The 20988-nt window shown below is 43.7% G+C and overlaps 1 protein-coding gene across 1 annotated transcript in view; it reads right to left on the reverse strand.

Annotated features, from left to right (window-relative positions):
* LOC138983236 (integrin alpha-8-like) overlaps positions 1–20334 on the reverse strand; it is a gene marked incomplete in the record, with an annotated part of 124740 nt that extends 104406 nt beyond the window's left edge. The window contains 1 exon segment of the mRNA XM_070356653.1: positions 19474–20334. Coding sequence (XP_070212754.1) covers positions 19474–19859 — 386 coding nt within the window.
* Between the last annotated feature and the right edge of the window lie 654 nt (positions 20335–20988).

The following is a 20988-nucleotide window of genomic DNA, read 5'->3' on the forward strand; positions in this document are numbered from 1 at the left end:
TTTAACAGGAAGTAATAACCCCATAACATTTCAGAAAAATTAACCATAAGCAAGCCACCCGACCAACGGTACTTGTATCCCAAACTCAGTCAACCACACACACACACAACCCTACCCCCCCCCCCCCCCCCCACACACACACACACACACACACACACACCACGCCACTCACCCAACCCTGTATCACGAGGATTCGGATTCTGAAAATCGTATTCTATGCAACGCTGTCTCACTGGCAAACTCTCTTGGGACGAACAAATACCTCCAAACTGTAAACATTATTTTAGAGGAATCAGCAACAGGCAAGCGTGCCAGAAAGCGTTGCATGGCATGCGGGTACGTTTACCCCCTCCCAAACTCCACCCCCGTTGATCGCCTTTCAATCATGAGGATTAACCCCGCAACTAAACACACGTGTATGGAATCAGGCGGTAGAGCAGGGTATTATTTGTGCCCAATTACCGATCCAAGGGGGAGAGGCGTGTGTCAGAGTCGTGACCTCAATAACTGCTGGTCTCGGGAAACGGACTGCTCGTGCTAAAACCCAATAGTTACTGCATCCGAGTCGGACAGGACATTTCGTGACGTTGTGCTTTGCGGCCTACAATAACTAAGATTAATGTAATATCATCAGAAACGAAACTAGTGACTTGCGCGGGCGGTGGTTAAGACCGATTATGTACAGCCACAGGAATATCATGGCTTCTGTGTATTTTCGGATTTCACAAAGAGTTTGTTTGTAGTAAGTGGTAGCCGTAAACAGAAACATTAACGTTTCCAGTTAAAGAAAAACAGAGCACACAGACAGACACAGACAGAGACAGAGACACACACACACACACACACACACACACACACACCCCGAACCTAACATGGGGGCCACACATCAAAAACCTTGTCGGCAAAGCCAAGAAAGCACTTAGTCTCCTCAAAGTGTTAAAACGAGAGACCTGGGCCTCAAATAAAGACAGCCTGCTTCACATTACGAAAGCCATTATAAGATCCCGTTTAACCTATGGTCAAGAAGCATTTTTTGCTGCATCAAAATCGAATCTAAAACTATTGGAAAGAGCCGAAATGGCTGCACTCAAAATCATCTTTGATCTCCCCAAACACTCCATAAACAAACTAGTGTATCAAGAGGCTGGCTGGCTGCCCCTCGATGAAGAAAGAAGACTAAAGTCGGCCCAGTACGTATCAAGAGCCAGTACAGTTGATAATGCTGTGAACGAAGAGCTCACTGCTGAGTTCGACACAATTACCTCGGCCCCTTACCAAAACCTAAAAAGAAAAACACCCACAATATACGAAGCAACGATCCCACTAGCAGACTATGTTCAACCGATATTTCAAGAAAGTGGGGTAAACCCAGGTAGGATGGCCCACATTCCCATTCACCCCTTCCCCTTTTGGTTCATGGAATCTCCCATTATCATCCCTGATCATGATCTGGGTGTAACAAAAAAAGATAACCCTGTACTTGTCTCATCACTAGTAAGAGAAATAATCTCAAACAGTTACAAAGATCACCTACAGATATTTACTGACGGCTCAAAACTAAATGATGACCAAACTGGCTGTGCTTTTGTCATTCCTGACCTCAAAATAACTAAAAAATTTAAACTCAATAAGGATGTGTCCATTTTCACTGCAGAAATGTACGCCATCTTAAGAGCATGCCACTATGTCAATGACCTCCCTCGACCCCCAACAAGAGTCGTCATTCTCTCCGACTCAAAATCAGCTCTGACTGCTCTCCAAAATGGTTCCAGAAACCGGGAAGAGCTTCAGACGGAAATATTGTTCCTCTGTCACCAGATCATTGCCTCTGGGACAGAACTGACCCTTATGTACATCCCCTCACACACAGGGATCAGAGGCAATGATATGGCTGACAGAGCAGCAAAAGAGGCTGTCACAGATCAAGCAGCATTTCATGACCTAAAATTAACAAAGACGGAAGCAAAACACAAAATGGCCAAAGTTGCCTGGTGTCACTGGGAAACAGAATTAAAAACAGAAGGCAATGCCCATGGTTGGCTTATTCTGCCCCGACAAACAAAACAAAACAGGCCTACACTCCCCAACCCCCTCCTTAAAATACTTCGCAGAATTCGCACGGATGGATGCGCTTACAAGTTCTTTCCCCGTCTCTGTGAATGTGGACAGTTGCTATCTTTTTTACACCTCTTTGACCGCTGCCAATCACTCCAACAAGATTTCCGCAACCTACACACCCTTGTCAACGAACACAAACTGAAACCCCATGAGTTTTTAGATAAACATTGCACGCTTCAATGGAAGCCAGCATACACCCTGTGTCTCTCAATATATAAGGCTGAAATAGGACATCTGTTCTGAAAACCTCATCCCCTTTCCTCCTTCCCACCCCTCAGTCCTCTCTCCCACCGACCCCTTACCCCCCCCCCCTCCCACGCCCAACAACTAAAGCGTCTAAAACACAAAGCATAGCTATACTCAATTGATCAAATACTGCCCTCCTACCTGTACTTAAGTTCCCCATTCTGATATATTTTTTAGCAAGTTGCTTCAATATTTTCCTTTTACATGAATTTTTTATTTTATTTTATTTTTTTTATTTTTTTATTTATTTATTTTTTTTATAATTTGTTTTTTGTTTTTTTGTAACTTATTCAGCCACACATACAAACATATTCTACATACATAAAAAGCAAATAAGCCTACAAAACCGCTCCAGTCCAACCACATTCCGCGTACACAATCATTACTTCCATCCCCATTTTGAAATATCGCAACAGGACCTCCAGATATATAACACGATCATATGTGTTCTCTGTTTGCATGTTTGTCCAGTGTCTTGTCCCCACATAAAGCATATTAACTCTACCTGTCCCAAGATAGGCCAAATGGTTCTAAGAGGACGTTAAAACTAATTATCATCATCAACACACAAACACACTCACACCCACACTTCCAAAATGACACAAATTCAACAAAGCCTAACTTATCAAACTGTTTCAGTTTACGTCCATCACAACAAGAAGTCTGAACGAAACACAGCTTCGACGCTTCCCAGTCCACAGGCTCGGGACGTATCCTATACTTCGACGCAGCAAAAGGTCGATTCTTGCCGTCGCTTTCTCCCTCGGCAATTTTCTAAATTGTGCTTATTAATGGCAGCGTCCAAAGAGTGCTCCTAAACACTTCTCCTCCGCTCCCTCCCTTTCTGCCTTGTTATTGGCAACATACTTATAAGTCCCTCATCAGCCCGTCTGCGTCTTCATCAAGAGATGATTATGAAGAAAAGATATGCTAACCTTTCATTTGTCTGAGCCTTATATTATTCTACTCGTCACGTTCATACACACACGCACGCGCTATGCACAAACACAAAACTAGCACACACACACGCACACACACACACACGGAACGCTTCCTACACCCACGGGATGACCTTTGTATAATTTGACAAGCGAGGCGAAGGGCTAAATTATCTTCTTTTTTTGTAAGCTAAATTATCGTATCGTTTGATACGCCCGTTGTTTTCAAAAAGGGTAACATTACCAATGATGTTTGTGGAAGGACACCGGGTTGATTTGTACAGTTAATCGACAATTCAGTAATTGGATGGCAAAATCTTATTCGTACTTCGTCTGTCCTGTTGCCATGGTTAGGGGAGACCGGGGCTAGTCCGCCCCCGGGGCACATCCGTCTTTGTCTGTTTATTCTTACGTTTGCCACCTTTTAGTCATTCACACCATGTGGGAGTGGTGTCCCTTCTTCCCGCCATATCCTGCAGAAGTTCAGAGGTTGCGCGCCCATATATCGTAACTACAGATCACAAAAAGTGTTTTTCTTCATTTTTGTAACATGAATGCATAGGAGTTGACTTAGGTTTTGATGCATTACCTCTGAGAACAAATACTTAGTCGAGTGAAAGTGCGTTAATTAAGGTCGAGTTCTGACGAAAGTTTTGCTTCTTCCTTCCCATGTTGTGCTCGTTATCTGGCACTAGAGTTGCCTGCCCGTGCAGGGGCAAGTCCGCCTATTTGTCATGGGGCATGTTCGCCGTGAGCAGTATGTACAACAAATGTTCATGCGCACATAAAAACTGTCTGCACATTGATATCAGCTACACATTTGTCTTGATGTAAAATAAAAAAATCAGTCTTCTAGTTCATCAAACTCGCCAGTTATGCTACCAAAAGCATAAAAGTAGCATAAAAGTAGGCGGACTAGCCCCGGTCTCCCCTAACGTAATTTTGTGTTACATTCTTTCGTATTTTGTCATTGGCATTTTTGAACCTAAATATTGAAGGGAATTAAAAAAGCTTTCCCACTAAAGCTTGCCCACTACTAGTCTTGTACCTACTATGGGATGAGAGCGGCGGACTTGCCCCACCCTGTAGGCGGACTTACCCCGACTTGGGGCAAGTTCGCCTACGTTAGGGTAGGTCTACTTAAAGCAGTATGTACAACAAATGTTTATGCGCACATAAAAACTGTCTGCACATTGATATCAGCTACACATTTGTCTTGATGTAAAATAAAAAATCAGTCTTCTAGTTCATCAAACTCGCCAGTTATGCTACCAAAATCATAAAAGTAGGCGGACTAGCCCCGGTCTCCCCTACATTATCATCAATGATGTTGACAAGGACTGGTCGATTCTGCAATACATGCAAATTAAGAATAGAAAGCAAAGTCTTAACCATCCAAATAAAATGATCTTCGTCCGCCTAATGGCAAAGGTAAGTGTTTGCCATCTATTTCTGATTCGAAGGTCTTCAGCTAATTGTATCCCTCGTCATCCTGCAATCAGTCCTGCCCTGGTAATGTCACATTCGGAATACGATAGACGAAGTATTGATACAACTTTGCCATTCAATTACTGATTTGTCGTTGAGGTTACATTAGCAGTAACAGTAATGTTGTCCATTTGTCATTCTATGTGAACGTTGATCCTTCTTCGTCACGAAATGACTTGTGTGTGCTACTGTACAAGATAGGACGGGGAGATGAATAATTCGTCGGCCATTCCCCTCTCTTGCAACGGTTGTTATCGTTTATACTGACTGAGCTTCTTAATTCCAATGGGAATGATTCGAAGAGGGGATGTATGGGGGTGGGAGGGGTAGAGGGGGGGGGCTGCAAGAGTCAGTAGACTAGTCTGTATTGATCCTTAGTAAACCTTCCTCTCATATTAGCAACGCCACAGTGGTCATGTTTTATCAGTCTCTGAACTCTGGCGCTTCTTTGCCAAGGGATGACTTGTGAGGTTTCGGAGAGGGGTTATCGAGCCAGCAGTTTCTCCTATAGACTGAATTTAAGAGGTGTATACTCATACCCCACGAGTATTTCCTTGCCCTAATTCACTGAGTATGTATGGCATGGGCTTTGTGGATTAGGAGAGACCTATTTCAATTTAATACGATAACTCATTCCTTTCTTTCTATTTCTTCTGCTTTTCCTTTTCGCAGACAACATTTGGCAGTAAAAATGATAATCAACATGGTTGAAAATGTCACGAGACAAAAATTGCTACACGTTCTTTGATATTTTTCTTCCCAACCACTATCCTTTACAAATACACAGTTCATTTGGCGCTTCTGAAACTTGCGAAGTCGTTCCCTTCTATAGTTTATCCTACATACGTGAGAGAGACACTCGTGAGATAATAATCGTTCAAATCACACGTGTGTATATCATGTAAATGAGGTCATGTCAACCAAGTCTGGCAGGGACCGGTTTTTTGGCTGCTTATGATGCCAAAGTCACAGAGACAAACGTCATTCTAGAAAATCAAAATTGCGCTCGCTAATTACACTCGATGAATTTTTAGAACTAACACGTCACGCCACACTCTCAGAGTGACGTTTCTTTACTTTGACGTAATAGATTGCACGAGGCTTTAGAAGAGATCGAGGTTCAAAAACAAGCGTCTTCAATTTAGCTGCCTCGACTGCAGGACATTTTCAGTGAAATACACGTAAGTACAATATGTATGATAAACAGAATACTACATGGCTTACTGTGTCGTACCAGATTTACACTCGTTGCTTTTTCAAATAGTGAACAGCTCGCTTTCGCTCGCAGTTCACTGCGAACGCCAAGAAGAAGAAGAAGCTCGCAGTTCAATATTTAAAAAAAAACCTCGTGTAAATCTGGTACGACACAGCAAGCCATGTAGTATTCTCTATAATTATATGTGTCAGCAGGGCTTGGCGAATTCCTGATGAACACAGTTATGTGCTGGACCAGGGCTACCTCTGCTATTTTAGAAATTCGACATCTTAGCATCGTTGTATAAAAGCATCGAGTACTTTTGGGTTCAGCTTTCTGTCTTGAAGAACACGAAAAATATGTCTATTTTTGATGTGTTTGGGCTGCTTCACTATTACCTTCTCTGCTTTTGCGTAAGTTATATACGTTTGAACCTGTTCGGAAATGAAAGCAACGCTGACAAAAACAGCCACGCCATGGTATGAGCAAGTGCTCCTGCAGTGCTCTCGTCCGCTCTTTTGCAACCTTCAAGTAAGCAGGGCCAGAGTTGAAAACCACTTTGCTTCATCCATAGCTTTGGAGCCTTGCCAAATCCCCTAATTCCACTAATTATTCTTGATCTAAGACCCCTAATTTTTCGAAATTCAGCGGCCCAAAAGCTCAGTGACTGCGAGTGACGCAACAACGGCTCTTTGTGCGCTAAGCTTGACGTTCTAATTGATGGCACAGTGAGTTTCGTCACTAACTATAACGATCTCAGTCTTTGCGAGAATCCTATATAGGACTGATGGAACACTTGAGTCCCTGGGACCTCCCCACAAGAATATATAGACCTCCCCCTGGCCCTGGCACCAATTGCCTGTTATTACAGCGCCCCGGGGAGCTGTGGGAACCCTTTGGATAAGACCAGCCCCCAGAAAACTTCCACTGTACAATTTCCCTTGCCCCGTCTATCTGGACTTTTCTAAACTGAGAGGTACCATTACCCCCCCTCCCCCCCCTCCGTAACCCCTATTCAAGTCCCATCTTGTTTCGGGCGTATCTGTCTGCCTCGGCAAGATCAGTAACTTAGTGTGACCGTCCATTTCCAATTCCCATTGCCTCCCTGCCACTTTCCCCACCCCTCTCTCTCTCTCTCTCTCTCTCTCTCTCTCTCTCTCTTGTCTCTCTCTTTCTCTCTGTCTTTCTCATTCTGTGCCCCTTTCTATGCCTGCTGTCTCTGTCTCTCTCTCTATGTCTGTCTCTCTCTGTCTGTCTCTCTCTCTCTAACACACACACACACAGCGCTTTTAAGTATCCTTCCTCTTCTGCTATCTTCTGCATGGATCTGACCCTGGATCTGACCCTGGATCTGACCCTGGTTCGGCAGTCCATTTCCAATACATTCCGACCCAAACCTTCTGCCGGCTTTCGCTCAGGAAAAACTACTAAATTCATTGTCCCGACTGTACCTGCTGCCCTTTCCATATCCTTTACTCTAATTGTAGTGTATATATTTCCAGGCCATCGCCCCCCTCCCCTCCCTCTCTTGTAGAATACTCTGTGTATCGGTACCAAATGCAGCCTTACCATGTAACTTGTTTTTCTCTTCCCGTTGTAGTACTTGAACTTGGTATTTAGCGAAGGGATGGTTTAAATGTGTCTATTTAACTCATGTCACTGCTGAGTTCGTTGTGTTGTGCGATTTCTCGCAGAAGAGAAGAAAATAACTATTTCTTGTCCTACCGTCACGCATCTCGTCCCCCGCACCTTGTTCCTAGTTTGAACATCACTGGAGGCGAGCCTAACCATACGACGCCCTCTCCCCCTCCACCCGACCTCTCTCGTTTGCCTACTTTCAATCAAATCCCTCACTCCCTCACTGGTCCCCGTCATCCACCCCATTCCACCAAACCCCTCACCGTCCCATTCCAGCAGCGAGTTCCCTTCCGTCCGACGTAAGACCCTGGCGTGTATCGATCTTAGGGAACAAGGAAATAAATACCACGGAGTCAGAGGAAAGGAAACGCGGGGGGAGGGGGGGGGGTGCCAAGGCCAGTTTCTTGTCGGTCCCATCTGCCCAACTGGCGCCCCTGTGCGGAGGGCGAGCGGCTGTGAAAAGATTCACTCTGTCTTTTTCACTTACATCCGCACACATTTTTTTGTTATCCTCTTCGTGTGGATGTTATGCTCCAAGATGGTAACATTCAAGATTCCGTGATTTTTTTCTTCTGACCGTCGTCTTCAGATTTGTTTGTGTGTATTGGATGCTCTAAGGTGCCCCCTGTCCTTTCTTGTTACGTCACGTGTCGAGTGTTTCTGTTTTTTGTTTTTTGCTTTTTTGAGGATTCGATACCTTAAGATAAACTGCGAAGAGTTGTGTGAAAAACATCTCTCACTTTTTACTCGTTACGTCTCTTTTTTTTCTTCTGTCGATTGGACGCTTGCAGTAAAAAAAAATATATATTAAAGGTTGTTCGAAGACTTCCTCCGTCTTTTCTCGTTAAGCCTAAAAAACATTTGTTTTGTTTTTGTTTGGCCAATCAGATGCTACCCAGATAAAGCGATTGTGAAAAGATTCCCTCGGTCTCTCTTCTTCTTCGTTCGTGGGCTGAAACTCCCACGTACATTCGTGTTTTTTGCACGAGTGGAATTTTACGTGTATGACCGTTTTTTACCCCGCCATTTAGGCAGCCATACGCCGTTTTCGGAGGAAGCATGCTGGGTATTTTCGTGTTTCTATAACCCACCGAACTCTGACATGGATTACAGGATCTTTTTCGTGCGCACTTGGTCTTGTGCTTGCGTGTACACACGCGGGTGTTCGGACACCGAGGAGAGTCTGCACACAAAGTTGACTCTGAGAAATAAATCTCTCGCCGAACGTGGGGACGAACTCACGCTGACAGCGGCCAACTGGATACAAATCCAGCGCGCTACCGACTGAGCTACGTCCCCGCCCTATAATTATCCTCTGTCTCTTATCGTAAATTCTTCGAATTCTCTCTCTCTCTCTCTCTCTCTCTCTCTCTCTCTCTCTCTCTCTCTCTCGTTTAAGCATCGTCTGATTGATTGCTTCGATTTAATCTTCTTCAGAGGACGTGCTTGCCCCGGAAGCGGCTGCGTCCTGTTTTTAATTGTATTAGATGCGGTTTTAAAAGAGGAGGGGTTAGCGGAAGGGCTTCGTTGGCAAGTGACTGGGAGCCACAAAGGAGAGAGCTAGAGAGGGAGAGAGGGGGGCAGGGCGCATGTGGTAGAGAGGAAGGGGGGGAGAGGAAGGGAGTCAGAAACGGAGAGTCACACACACACACACACACACACACACAGTGAGAAAGAGGCACACACACAGACAGACAGACAGACAGACAGACAGACAGACACATTGCATATGTTTTAGTGCATGTACTGAGCTTCCAGAAAGCTAAAACACGAATAACTCCTAAATCTCGGACAAAAAATCACTGTGTACGTATTGTATATTCATACATAGCTACACCTCGGTTCATGGACGGGTTGAGAGGCCACGGCCAGAGGGTGATGATATTCCATCATATCACACGCTGTAAAGCGAGGTTGCAGGGCTCTAATCAATATACACTCCGCCAGGGAGATTTGGGTAATCTTCGCTAAGAATTGGCAATGACGTTCTCAGATCGCGAAGCGTCCCGAAGTCATCCTCTTCCGCCGCCAGATCTTTACAAAAACAGTTATTGTTTTCCTTGCATGTTGGGGAATGATGCTGACGTTTGCGTGAGTAAGGACTCCAGAGCTGTAACTGCCTTTTCTTCCCCGAAGAGAGATCGAGCTACTGCCTATCCCACTTTCCTCTCCTTCTCCCCCTCCTTCTCCCACCCCCCACCCCCCAAGCCCCTTACTCTTTGCCAACAATGAAAGCCAATAACTGTCAAAACCGGTCAGGACTCAGGATCTGCTCGTGTGCCGAACAGTGTTACATGCTGAACGAATAGCCGACATACAAGAGAGAAAAAAGCAGTTGCCAAGAATCGTTCTCACGCCTCATATATAATTATGATTGGTTTATTCCTTTACTCTTTTTTTTTCGTATTCCGTGTAGCAGGTTGACGAGCAAAAATGGTGTTTGAATAGCGTGGTTATGAATACTGAACGATCTTTAAACAACGTTAATGACGCTTCGCGCTGACGTTGAAAATGACCTTGACCACGTTCAGAAAACGTTGTTAACGCTTGACTTTGAATTACAGTAATTAATCTAGATAACCGTTCACGGCGTTTTCAACGCACCGACCTCAAACGGTACACACAAGGACAACGCTTAAAAATCGTTGTTTGAAAGAGAAACCCTGGACCACAAAAAGCCATTAAACATTGGCATTTCAGTTTTATGTGTTTTGAAAATTACTGCAAATTACTGGTCGTTTGCAAAATTACCACGAGGGGTTAATGCGCAAATCACCCTTTTGTGGCGTAACCATTATGTTTGTTGTGCTGCGCTTCACGGTAAATCGGTACAGGTACAGTGCCTCTTCATGCCAAAAGTCCGGTAAGAACCATTTTTTATTTGGTAGGTAGGCCTTTTTGCACGTTCAGTGTTTGTGCTTAGAATGTGTGAAGCTTGGTCTGTGAACCTGGTTTAGCCGTAAGAGTCAAACCCACATTTATTATGCAAACTTCTTCTGCGCCAATATTAAAAACAAATAGAAGCAGTGAACAGCTGTTAATCACAAAATTGATTTTTTAAAAAATGATTTCACTACAAAAGTTATTCAATCAGCATAGCCTTCCATCAGAAGCTGTGTAGTTGTAACCTCATGAATGCCTCTTCCTTTTTGTCGAGAGGTATAATACCTCAAAATATTTTAAAGATGAGGAACATTAGTTTGTACATTTTCCCAGTCAACCTTCCGCCAGAGGTAGTGCAGGTTTGCGACATCTGCCTTAACAACTGAGTTTACACGTATACAAACTGATGTAAGATCTATATATAGATCTTACATCAGTTTGTATAGGTGTAAGATCTATATATAGATCGTACATCAGTTTGTATAGGTGTAAATATAACTGTACTGCTCAGTCAACCACACAGGCACATTTTGACAGCCATTGGAGTATGGTAGCGCACGTGCCACTGTCGCACATCAGTGCCAGCGTACCAGGGTGCCAGACATCTCATTAAAGTAACACAGCAGACATCTCTTTAAAGTCATACAGTCTGTCACTCCCACTTCGCTCTCCGCTTTCATCCTTACCACCAACCTCTGCAATTTTACCGTCCTTTATAGCTAGCTATGCTTTGCTGTCGTTTAAAGTCGCAGTATCTTAGTTCGATATACAGTTGTTGGTTTAAAAAAATCTAATTCAGATCTTGGTCGTTGTTTTTTGGTTGCTGTTGTTGTTGTCTTTAGAAATATCTATGACAAGCTGTTTAAGTCAAGCACGCACGCACGCACACACACACACACCCGCACAAGCACACACACACACACACACACAACCACACACACACACACAACCACACACACACACACACACACACACACACACCAGTTTTACGACAGCATTTCGACATTCAATAACAAGAAAGTTTTGGCATTTCCTCTCTTCCTTTTCTCACGTGTTTTTCTCACGCTAATGGCTTTGCATTTTAAACCACTCTAAATGAAACTTGACATTTATAAATTTACTGCTTCTTGGAATTCCCATACTAGCAATACAGACAAACCAACACTGGAGCAGCATGGCATCGCATGAAACATAAAACATGCTGTTAAACATAGCCCTAATTTCCCAACGGTACGTTCCATATATAAAATATATTGCAAAATGTACAGTCCTTCTCGCGTGAGTGAAGCACACCGCCACAGATAATTATGCCCGGGTTTTTACACGGTGTACGAGCATATTTCGACTTGAACACATACCAAAATTCAAAGACCCAACCATTTTCTGTGAAGAAAAGAAACGTTAGCTGGATTAATTTTGGAATCGACACGAGTGTCAACATACACAATTAATTCAGTAAAAACATTCCTACTCTGCTCAGAAATGTGGTATGTGTTCAAATAAAAGGGTGCTCTTATCTGCACGGAAAGCAGCTGGACTGTCGATTTGTGTCATTGTGTTCTAGTAAAAATATATTATTATCTTTTCAAAAAGCAGCTAGATTGTCGATTTTTGGTATTTGTTCCAGCAAACAGATACTATTATCTGTACAGAAAGCAGCTAGACTGCCGATGTTTGGTATGTGTTCCATTAAAAAGATACTATAACCTGTACAGAAAGCAGCTAGACTGTCACTTTTGGTACGTGTTCCAGTAAAAACATACTATTATAGATACTGTACAGAAACCAGCTAGACTTTCGATTTTGGTTTGTTTGTTTGGTTTGTTTGTTTGCTTAACGCCCAGCCGACCACGAAGGGCCATATCAGGGCGGTGTTGCTTTGACATTTAACGTGCGCCACACAGACTTCATGTCTCATCCAGTCACATTATTCTGACACCGGACCAACCAGTCCTAGCACTAACCCCATAATGCCAGACGCCAGGCGGAGCAGCCACTAGGTTGCCAATTTTAAAGTCTTAGGTATGACCCGGCCGGGGTTCGAACCCACGACCTCCCGATCACGGGGTGGACGCCTTACCACTAGGCCAACCGTGCCGGTTTCGATTTTGGTATGTTTTCAGTAAAAGGATGCTCCTAACGACAGAGATATAGACTTTAATCACTGTGCTCTTAGCCCATGCAAAAGTCTGAACAGATCTGCAGTGGTGAGCATGACGACTTTAGCGAGAAGGATGGTGGTACTGCGCCTTTAACTGTGAGTCGCTGTGAACGGAGTAATGTCCCCGCTGTGTTGATACATGGCACCAATTGACGCCACGGGGAGAGAGCGAAATTGGAGCACTAAGTCAAGTGTTTGTAGCCGATAGAGTTACACGACGGAAACATATTTCACTCTATTGGCTTGCTAGATTGAACACACAAAAATGAATAAAGGTCGGAGGGGAGGGGGGGGGGGGGGGTAGCACGAGCTTGCTGGCTGGGGGGAAGGTGGTTGGATGGGAAGGCCGAGCACGATCGTCTTGGAGAGACAGAGGACAGAAGGGAACGAAGTTCCTTTCAGCAAAAACAGTGCATGGCCTCCCAGGAAAAATGAGAAAAGTGACACAAAAATGTCGTTTTGGAACTAGAGACGAAGGAAAAAAGACCAAATTGTGCGTGATCTCTTCGAAGATACAAGCAAGTGCGACAAAAAGACGTCGCAACTGGATCCTGTTCACAGAGAACATAAGTTAGCATTGAGGCCAAAATTCAGCTCAAAGGCCCCAGCGTTCAGATTCCTGTCCAACATTTCAGAATGAACAAATACACAAGTAACAAACAAACAAACTAACAAACACATAAATACATTACCAGAGACACAAATGTCAATGAAGGAACGAATGGGTGACTTAGAAGGAAGAATTTATAACTTTATAATAAAGATGTGACGAATGAGAAGCGACTGAACGACCGGACCCTCCATGCAGGTGGAGATTTTCTCTCTGTTGTAAGACCTTCGTTTCTTAGACTGTCTCTCTGTTTAAGACCGTCGTTTCTTAGACTGTCTCTCTGTTTAAGTTTCTTGGACTGTCTCTCTGTTTAAGTTTCTTAGACTGTCTCTCTGTTTAAGTTTCTTAGACTGTCTCTCTGTTTAAGTTTCTTAGACTGTCTCTCTGTTTAAGTTTCTTAGACTGTCTCTCTGTTTAAGACCTTCGTTTCTTAGACTGTCTCTCCGCAAAGTCTGTCATGTACCTCCATCTTACGGCTCTACCTCTTAGCCAACATAAGCTTCTTGTGAAGGTCTAAAAAAGAGGCCAGCTGGGGGCCACAACACTTTTTGTGTTTTGTGAGGTCTTTGTTGTGCGCTTAAACCTCCCTGACCGGTGACCCCATCAAGTGGTCGTCCGCCATCCCACGTGTGATGACGTCACGCCACGTTTGGGCCAGAAGAGCATTTCCTTTGTTGCGGGAAATGGTATTCCAATTACAATGCTATGATGATACTGATCTATGTATTTATATATATCTGAGTACCTAATTGTGTCTGACCGCGCAGTGGATTCTCCGCCGTTTGTTCTTTCTGTTTATTTTTCTGTCTCTGTCAGTCTCTCTTCTACAGAAAATCTGCGTATGCAAAGTGTGTAAGATTTATAGGTCTCGCCTAAAATCTTTAGTCTCACAAATTAAGTGACAAAAATCATTATCGTCATCAAAATCGTCATCATCATCATCTCTCTCTCTCTCTCACTCTCTCTCTCTCTCTCTCTCTCTCTCTCTCTCTCTCTCTCTCTCTCTCTCTTTTCATTTGTATTTTATTGACATACATGTACTTTTCAATGTTCTGTTATGCATTATGTATTCGTATAGGTAATGTTGTAGTTTGTAATACTGTATGATTGTGATTGATGATTGTCCTTTTATTGTCTCTATGTTTATGTCTTAGTTTAGCAGGGACAGATTGTAAGACTAGGCGTGAGCCTAAAATCTCCATCCTTGAGTAATAAAGTTCGTCCGTCCGTCCGTCCTCTCTCTCTCTCTCTCTCTCTCTGAACAGTATTTGAATGATATCTTTATTAAACGTTCAGAGATGTAATGGTAAGATTTCTTTTTGGTATCAACGAACTGAGAATAAATAAGAGGTTTTATCCACTTCAGTTGGAAAGTAAAAGTTGCCATTTTTGCCCAAACAATATCGAAGACAAAAACCATTTGTGTTTGAATGTTACGTGTATAACGATATAAGAACGAAGTATAATATCTGGACAGTAGGACATGATATTGAAAGCCTCTTTGTGAACCCTACCGTAGAACAAATTAGAAACGTTGCTATGTACATGTTTTATTCACTTAAAGGCGAGAGGAACGTTTGGATTGATGTTGCACACATAGGGTTCACGTGTAAATGCTGTTGCTCACAGCACATGGATGCCGGATGCGTGTTAAACAGCTTTGGTCTGTTTGTGTGTGTGTTTTTTTTGGTATGCTCCTTTACATGATTGTCGCGAGTAATCCTTTTGCAATCACGTCTATTTTTCACCATGTTTGTGAATGGGTCGTCGGCCTACACAATCAAATTAGTGTCAGTGTCTCTCTCGTCAGGTTTGTATGAGTTGTGGGAGAGTGACAAATCTAAAGAGATTTTTTATAATTATTTCAATACTTTCATTTTGGCAACAGAAAGTGATTCATTCATAAGCGTGTCCTGTCCCTTTTTGGCTGATGGGATAATCGGAATTTACACACTTACGCAATCAAAAGAGACCCTTGTGGGTTCAGTAGTTACCGAAGCACGGTCTAACAACCGGTGGGTCCAGGTACACAGGTCAGTAAATGAATAAGAAATGCGGTGTTGAAGAATTAAAGATGTGGTCTGTCCAGTCGTACAAGCTTGGTCGTCAGGTGTTGCGACCAGGGAAATCTCGTTCCAACGCGCAAACACGTGAACATGTCTGTTCGGTCTTTCGTGGGATGAGGAATACGATGCCTGTCTTGGCTTTTGTCGGATCGGGCCAGCCGGGCAGGGCTCATGAAAGTTTTGTGTTGCTACAAAAGTCTGGAGAATAGTGTTGATTACAGACAACATCGTGAATTCATCTATCTCTTCCGTTGGCGTTTGTGTGTGTGTCGGGGTGAGGCCGGGTGGGGTGTTTGTAGTTGTTGTTGTTGTTGTTGTTGTTGTTGTTGTTGTTGTTGTTGTTGTTGTTGTTGTTGTTGTTAGTGTGTGTGTGAGAGAGAGAGAGAGAGTCTGGAGTCTGGAGTCTGGATGGTTTATTGATTAGGCCTTGGGCCCATTTCAATTCGGGGTGTACAAAGTTTCAACATTCATGCTTCATGAAAAATAATCATAGTAATATTAATCATAATAAAAATCATCATCATCGTAATGACAGTCGACATGGCGACAGTGGAAACAGGCATTTACAACAGCAAAACGTTTGAAAAAGGACAGTAATGCATCAGCACAAAATCCAGTAGGCCTACATGTATGTCAATAAAATACAAAGGAAAAGAGAGAGAGAGAGAGAGAGAGAGAGAGAGAGAGAGAGAGAGAGAGAGAGAGAGAGAGAGAGAGAGAGAGAGAGAAACAAGTTTCATCGGAACACACGTTTGTCATCCATCCTGTCACTATGCATGGGACGAGAGAAAGGGTTTAGGAGTAATTGTACACCGAAAACAGCTTCCTACTAAACAAGAGGGCACTGATAGCACTGCTTCTGTTTGACTGTCACATGAAACTAAACGCGCAAGCATCCAGCTACTGTGTACAGAGCGTGAGTATTTCGCCAGGACAAACACAACACCATTCGTGAACGACACTCTTTTCAACTTCCACTCTAAAGTAGACACAGAACTTGTAAACATACCCTTCATTCTTTCCTACTTATATATTGTGACAGTCATGATTGGATTGTTTGTGACAGGCCAATCCGTCCAGCAAACTGACATTTATCGTACAGTTGACCCTGACCTTTTGAGAAAATGCCAGTAAGGTGTAATAGCACATTCCTCTGTAAATACTAGTATGTGTGGATATGTGTGTGTGTATGTGCGTGTGTGTATGTATATGTGAGTGCGTGTGTGCGTGCGTGTCTGTGCGTCTGTGCGTGTGTGTGTGTGCGTGTGTGTATGTATGTATGTATGTATGTGCGTGTGGGTGTGTATGTGCGTGCGTGTCTGTGCGTGTGTGTGTGTCAGTGTGTTTGTGCACGTGTGTCTGTGCGTGTGTGTGTGTGTGTGTGTGTGTGTGTGTGTGTGTGTGTGTGTGTGTGTGTGTGTGTGTGTGTGTGTGTGTACGTGTGTGTGTGTGTGTGCACGTACGCGCGTGCGTCTGTGAGTCTGTCTCTCTGTATGTGTGTTGGTCTATGTCATCCTGAACTCAGGTCAAAATGAGTTCGGCTCATTCTCTCCCTGACAGGATGCCTTGAGTTTCCTTGTCGGGCAAGGAAACCGATTTTTTTTTTAAACATATTTAGAGCTTTTTGTAATGTATTATTGATATAAGCAGATTCGCGATCGTCGATAATGATTTTTCATGGTGTTTTGTAATTTTTAGATTACAAAGGAATTGATATGTAAGACAGTTTCAAGCGAGCTATTTTTCGCGGCTGTATTTACTGTGCAAACAACTCTAAATATGGCAAAAGTGTCACGTGATAATCAACCGTTTGGTTTCGGCGCTCACTGGAGCAGACGATTTTTTTCTGTAACCAGTTGACAGTGATGAAATCATATATTACGGTCGACTTGTTTTGACCTTAGAACGATGTCTTTATCATAACTGTGAAGAACAGAACGGAGATCACTGTCGAAGTCGGCCAATCTGCAATCATTTTCGTCTCGCGAACACTGATCTCAAATTTAGATCAGTGCTCGCGAAAAACATATGGGAGATAACTCTGTATTCTTTTTTTGATAGATTCGCGTAGGACTGTAGCGTCCGGTCAGAGAGACAACTGGCAATAGCCGTGGAGCGATGCTTATCAGAATGGGTCTATGTGTGTCAGTTTTCATGCGTCCTTGTCAAACACGGCCCTTGGGGCGAAAGCTTGCAGTATTCTGCGGTTCACACTAACAGTCAGCATTATCGGAAATAACTCATAATAGCAAAGCATCCTGCTTTAGCCAAGAATACACACACACAAAAGCCCCCAAAACAAACATTCCTCAAAATCCCTAGATAAACAGCATCCCACCAACCATGATAGGTTTGTTCAACGAATATACCCCTCAAATCCCTGTACATGAGTATCTTTCTCTGATCATTCAGTGGACCTCAGTCCCCATGTCCATATAACTATTAACTATCACCATAAACACCCAAGCACAAAGGGGGGTACATGACACGGAGATCATGCTATCATTCTGCCCGGGTCCAGGTGAACTAAAAAGGAACGGATACCCCGCAGGGGTTCGGGGATGGATGTTTTGTTATGAAGAGGGGCGATTTGCTGCCCGAGCGTGTGGCTTTCAGGGCGGACTAATGACCATGAGAGATGGACAGAGATGCGTCATACGCGTTACGGTGTGTCGTTGTTGGTTTCTTTGTTGCTGACACTCGGACATGAGAGGTCAGTGCGATGGACCTTGAGGTCACTGGAAAAAGACATTGTCTTGAAATGCTGTGGTTTATGTGGTGGAGATATGTCTGATGGCTGTGACCAGTTGTGTTGAGACTTATTTTTGCCATAGTTTTGCAAGCGCCCCCCCCCCCCCCTTATTTCTTTCTCTCTGTTTCTCTGTTTCTTTCCCAGCTTCTCTCTCTCTCTCTCTCTCTCTCTCTCTCTCTCTCTCTCTCTCTGATACACACACACACACACACACAGATTGACAGTACGAGCTCCAAAAATTACAAGAATCTTCAAAGCTTTCCTGACTGACTAACATCGTTTTCTTTCAACATCTCCATCATCCACACGTATATATTATATGCAAACAAATAAAAGCTCCTCAAACCGATTCTTTTGACAGACAAAGTTCTCACACTGTTGAAAACTCATGTGGGTGTACTTCAACTTCTCTCACTTTTCTGCCAGGACTTGCTGGCTCAACTGACAGGCAACAGGTTACGCTAGCGAATGTTAGTTGTGACTGTGACAATCACAGGTTTGTCAAAATGTCAAAACGGCTCTTGTAGTACTACGGTCATCTTCTGGAAGGGTCACTAAGTACAGTATGATGCGATGACATAAACAGGCTGTGCCAACATGCAAGACAGTAGAGAACACAGTTTCTATGTCTCTGCAGTCTCTGAATTAGGTGAGAAATGAGAAGATGAAGGAGGGGGGGAGGGGGGGGGCAGTCATGTGTAGTTTCAGGGCCTGATCAGCATGCTTATCCACAGTACCCGTCATTGAAAACGTGTACAGTAGCTTTAGTGCATTCTCATCCCTAACACACCCAGAAAAAACACATCCGCTCAAAAAATAATAAATTAAAGGGCATGTCAGTCGGGTTAGAACCAAGGCAAAAAAAAAATAGGTGTGGTTACGGTAACATAGCCAAAAAATAGGGTAGGAAGGTAGGCAATCACTTTTTTTTTAAACTTTTTTTTTTAATGTGTACAAATTAAACCTGCTTGACAGGGAAATAAGTGTGCGACTCGGGCGCTTTCGCTTTCATTGCGTTTTCTGCACTCGTTTTCTTTGTTTTTGTGTGTGTTTTTTTGACAAATGTAATAAAAAGTTATAGGGTCGGCCCCTAAAAATAGGGTAGGTCGGGTTACCACACCTTTTTTTTAATTTTTTTTAGGCCCAATCATTGAACAGCTGAATGAACATGTAAAAAAAATATATAGGCTTACTGATGATAATCAGCATGGTCACAACTTCCCCCCCCCCCATCCCCCCCCCCCCCAATCCCCGACCCCCCCCCCCCCAAAAAAAAAAAATTATAATTCTTACATTTTTTAAAATTTTTTTTATGATTATCCAAAAAGAAAGTTGGAGTCAGTTGTTGGTTACATTTAAAGCAATGTTGATTACTCACCAGTTTGTGGACTGGTCTATATGCTGAGCCACGGAGAAGCCGAACATACTCCCGGGCTTTCCTTGGTGAACGACGGCGGTGACAGTATCCACGTTATAACACTGCACACTCCCACACATTGTCATCACCAGCACCGTCACAACCACCACAACCACAACGTTGCTGCACCCTCGCCACCGCCAGCAACCATCACGTTTTGGGGCAACATCTCCAGCACCGTCCCACCGACCCATCTTTTGCTCTGGCACCCAACTCTCGGTTCCTTCTGTCTCGTTTCCCCGTGCACAGCAAAGATTCTGCTGAAGTCTGGAATCCGGCGTTTCGTAAGGAACTCTCTCCCCTACCTCTCTCTGCTGTGGTGGACTTGTTGATTCCTTCTCTCTCATCCTCCTCCCGCACTTTGCTCCCCCTTCTGTCTATCTCTTTGGCACTGACCGAAGTTTGGTAATCCGTGCAAGACACTGGCAGAAGCCAGGAACCTACCACACAACACGGCACAACACACTGACACACACAGCCGATAAATCACATTCCTCTTTGGGTCGATCGAAAAACTTTTCAAAAACTTTTTTTTCTTGTCCGGTAGAGTGCGGCTCTACCACAGTCACAGAATCAGGCCAAACTCAGTTGTAAGAAAACTTTTCTGCTGTGTACAGTACTACACTGAAGATCCCAAAACAGTTTCAATACGCGGCCCCAAATAGTTGTAAATGAAAGACGCTTTGGAGCCTCCAGACCCGGCTCCTGAGTTTCGCGATAAATTGACTGGCATAGGGGGGTTGGTGCCCACGTTCAGACTATCCCATTCGCGCGTGCGAGGGGGGTTGCGTGTTTGGTTGAATTGCTCAGTCAGTACCGCCTCCGCTGTGCGAACGAGAGGAGAGGCCGTAGCAGAGAAGAGAAGAACAGCGCACAGTTTACGGGCTGTGTTGTGTGTACACTTTGCCAAGTGTTGAAGTGTATTTTGGGATGGCGCGTGTTACCATAAAAGTGGTACAGCCGCCCGTACCGTACCAGCGACCTACCACGAGTTGAAAAGTAAAGTGGAAACTGATGAACAGTCTCCGACGCGCAGTGTGTAAAGCATCAAGCGTACGCACTAGCACACACGCTCACAATTACATACTCGCATAATGACTGACTTGCTCAGAATATACACACTCACGCGCACTCATAAAAAACCAACCCTATAAACACGGGAAAACACACGCACACATACTCAGAATTTTAAGTTTCAATAAAGGCTGAACTCGTTTAATAGTTACAGAACTTTGAAGCTAGCATCAGTAATGCAAATGAATCATGCATGTATATAAATGGGATATAACACTGTCGGCCTGACACACAATCGTCTGTGCGTCTAGTAACAAAGTCGACGGAAATAAACTTGATCGTGTAACATCTCTTACCGAGAGAACTCAGAAATCAGAACTTTATTACATAAGGAAAAAGGTTTTAGGCTTAGCCTAATCTTCCAACCTGTCCTTGTAACATATACAGAGAATAATTGTAAAC

This window comes from Littorina saxatilis, linkage group LG12 (assembly GCF_037325665.1).
Source record: "Littorina saxatilis isolate snail1 linkage group LG12, US_GU_Lsax_2.0, whole genome shotgun sequence".
In the NCBI taxonomy this organism is placed as follows: Eukaryota; Metazoa; Mollusca; class Gastropoda; order Littorinimorpha; family Littorinidae; genus Littorina; species Littorina saxatilis.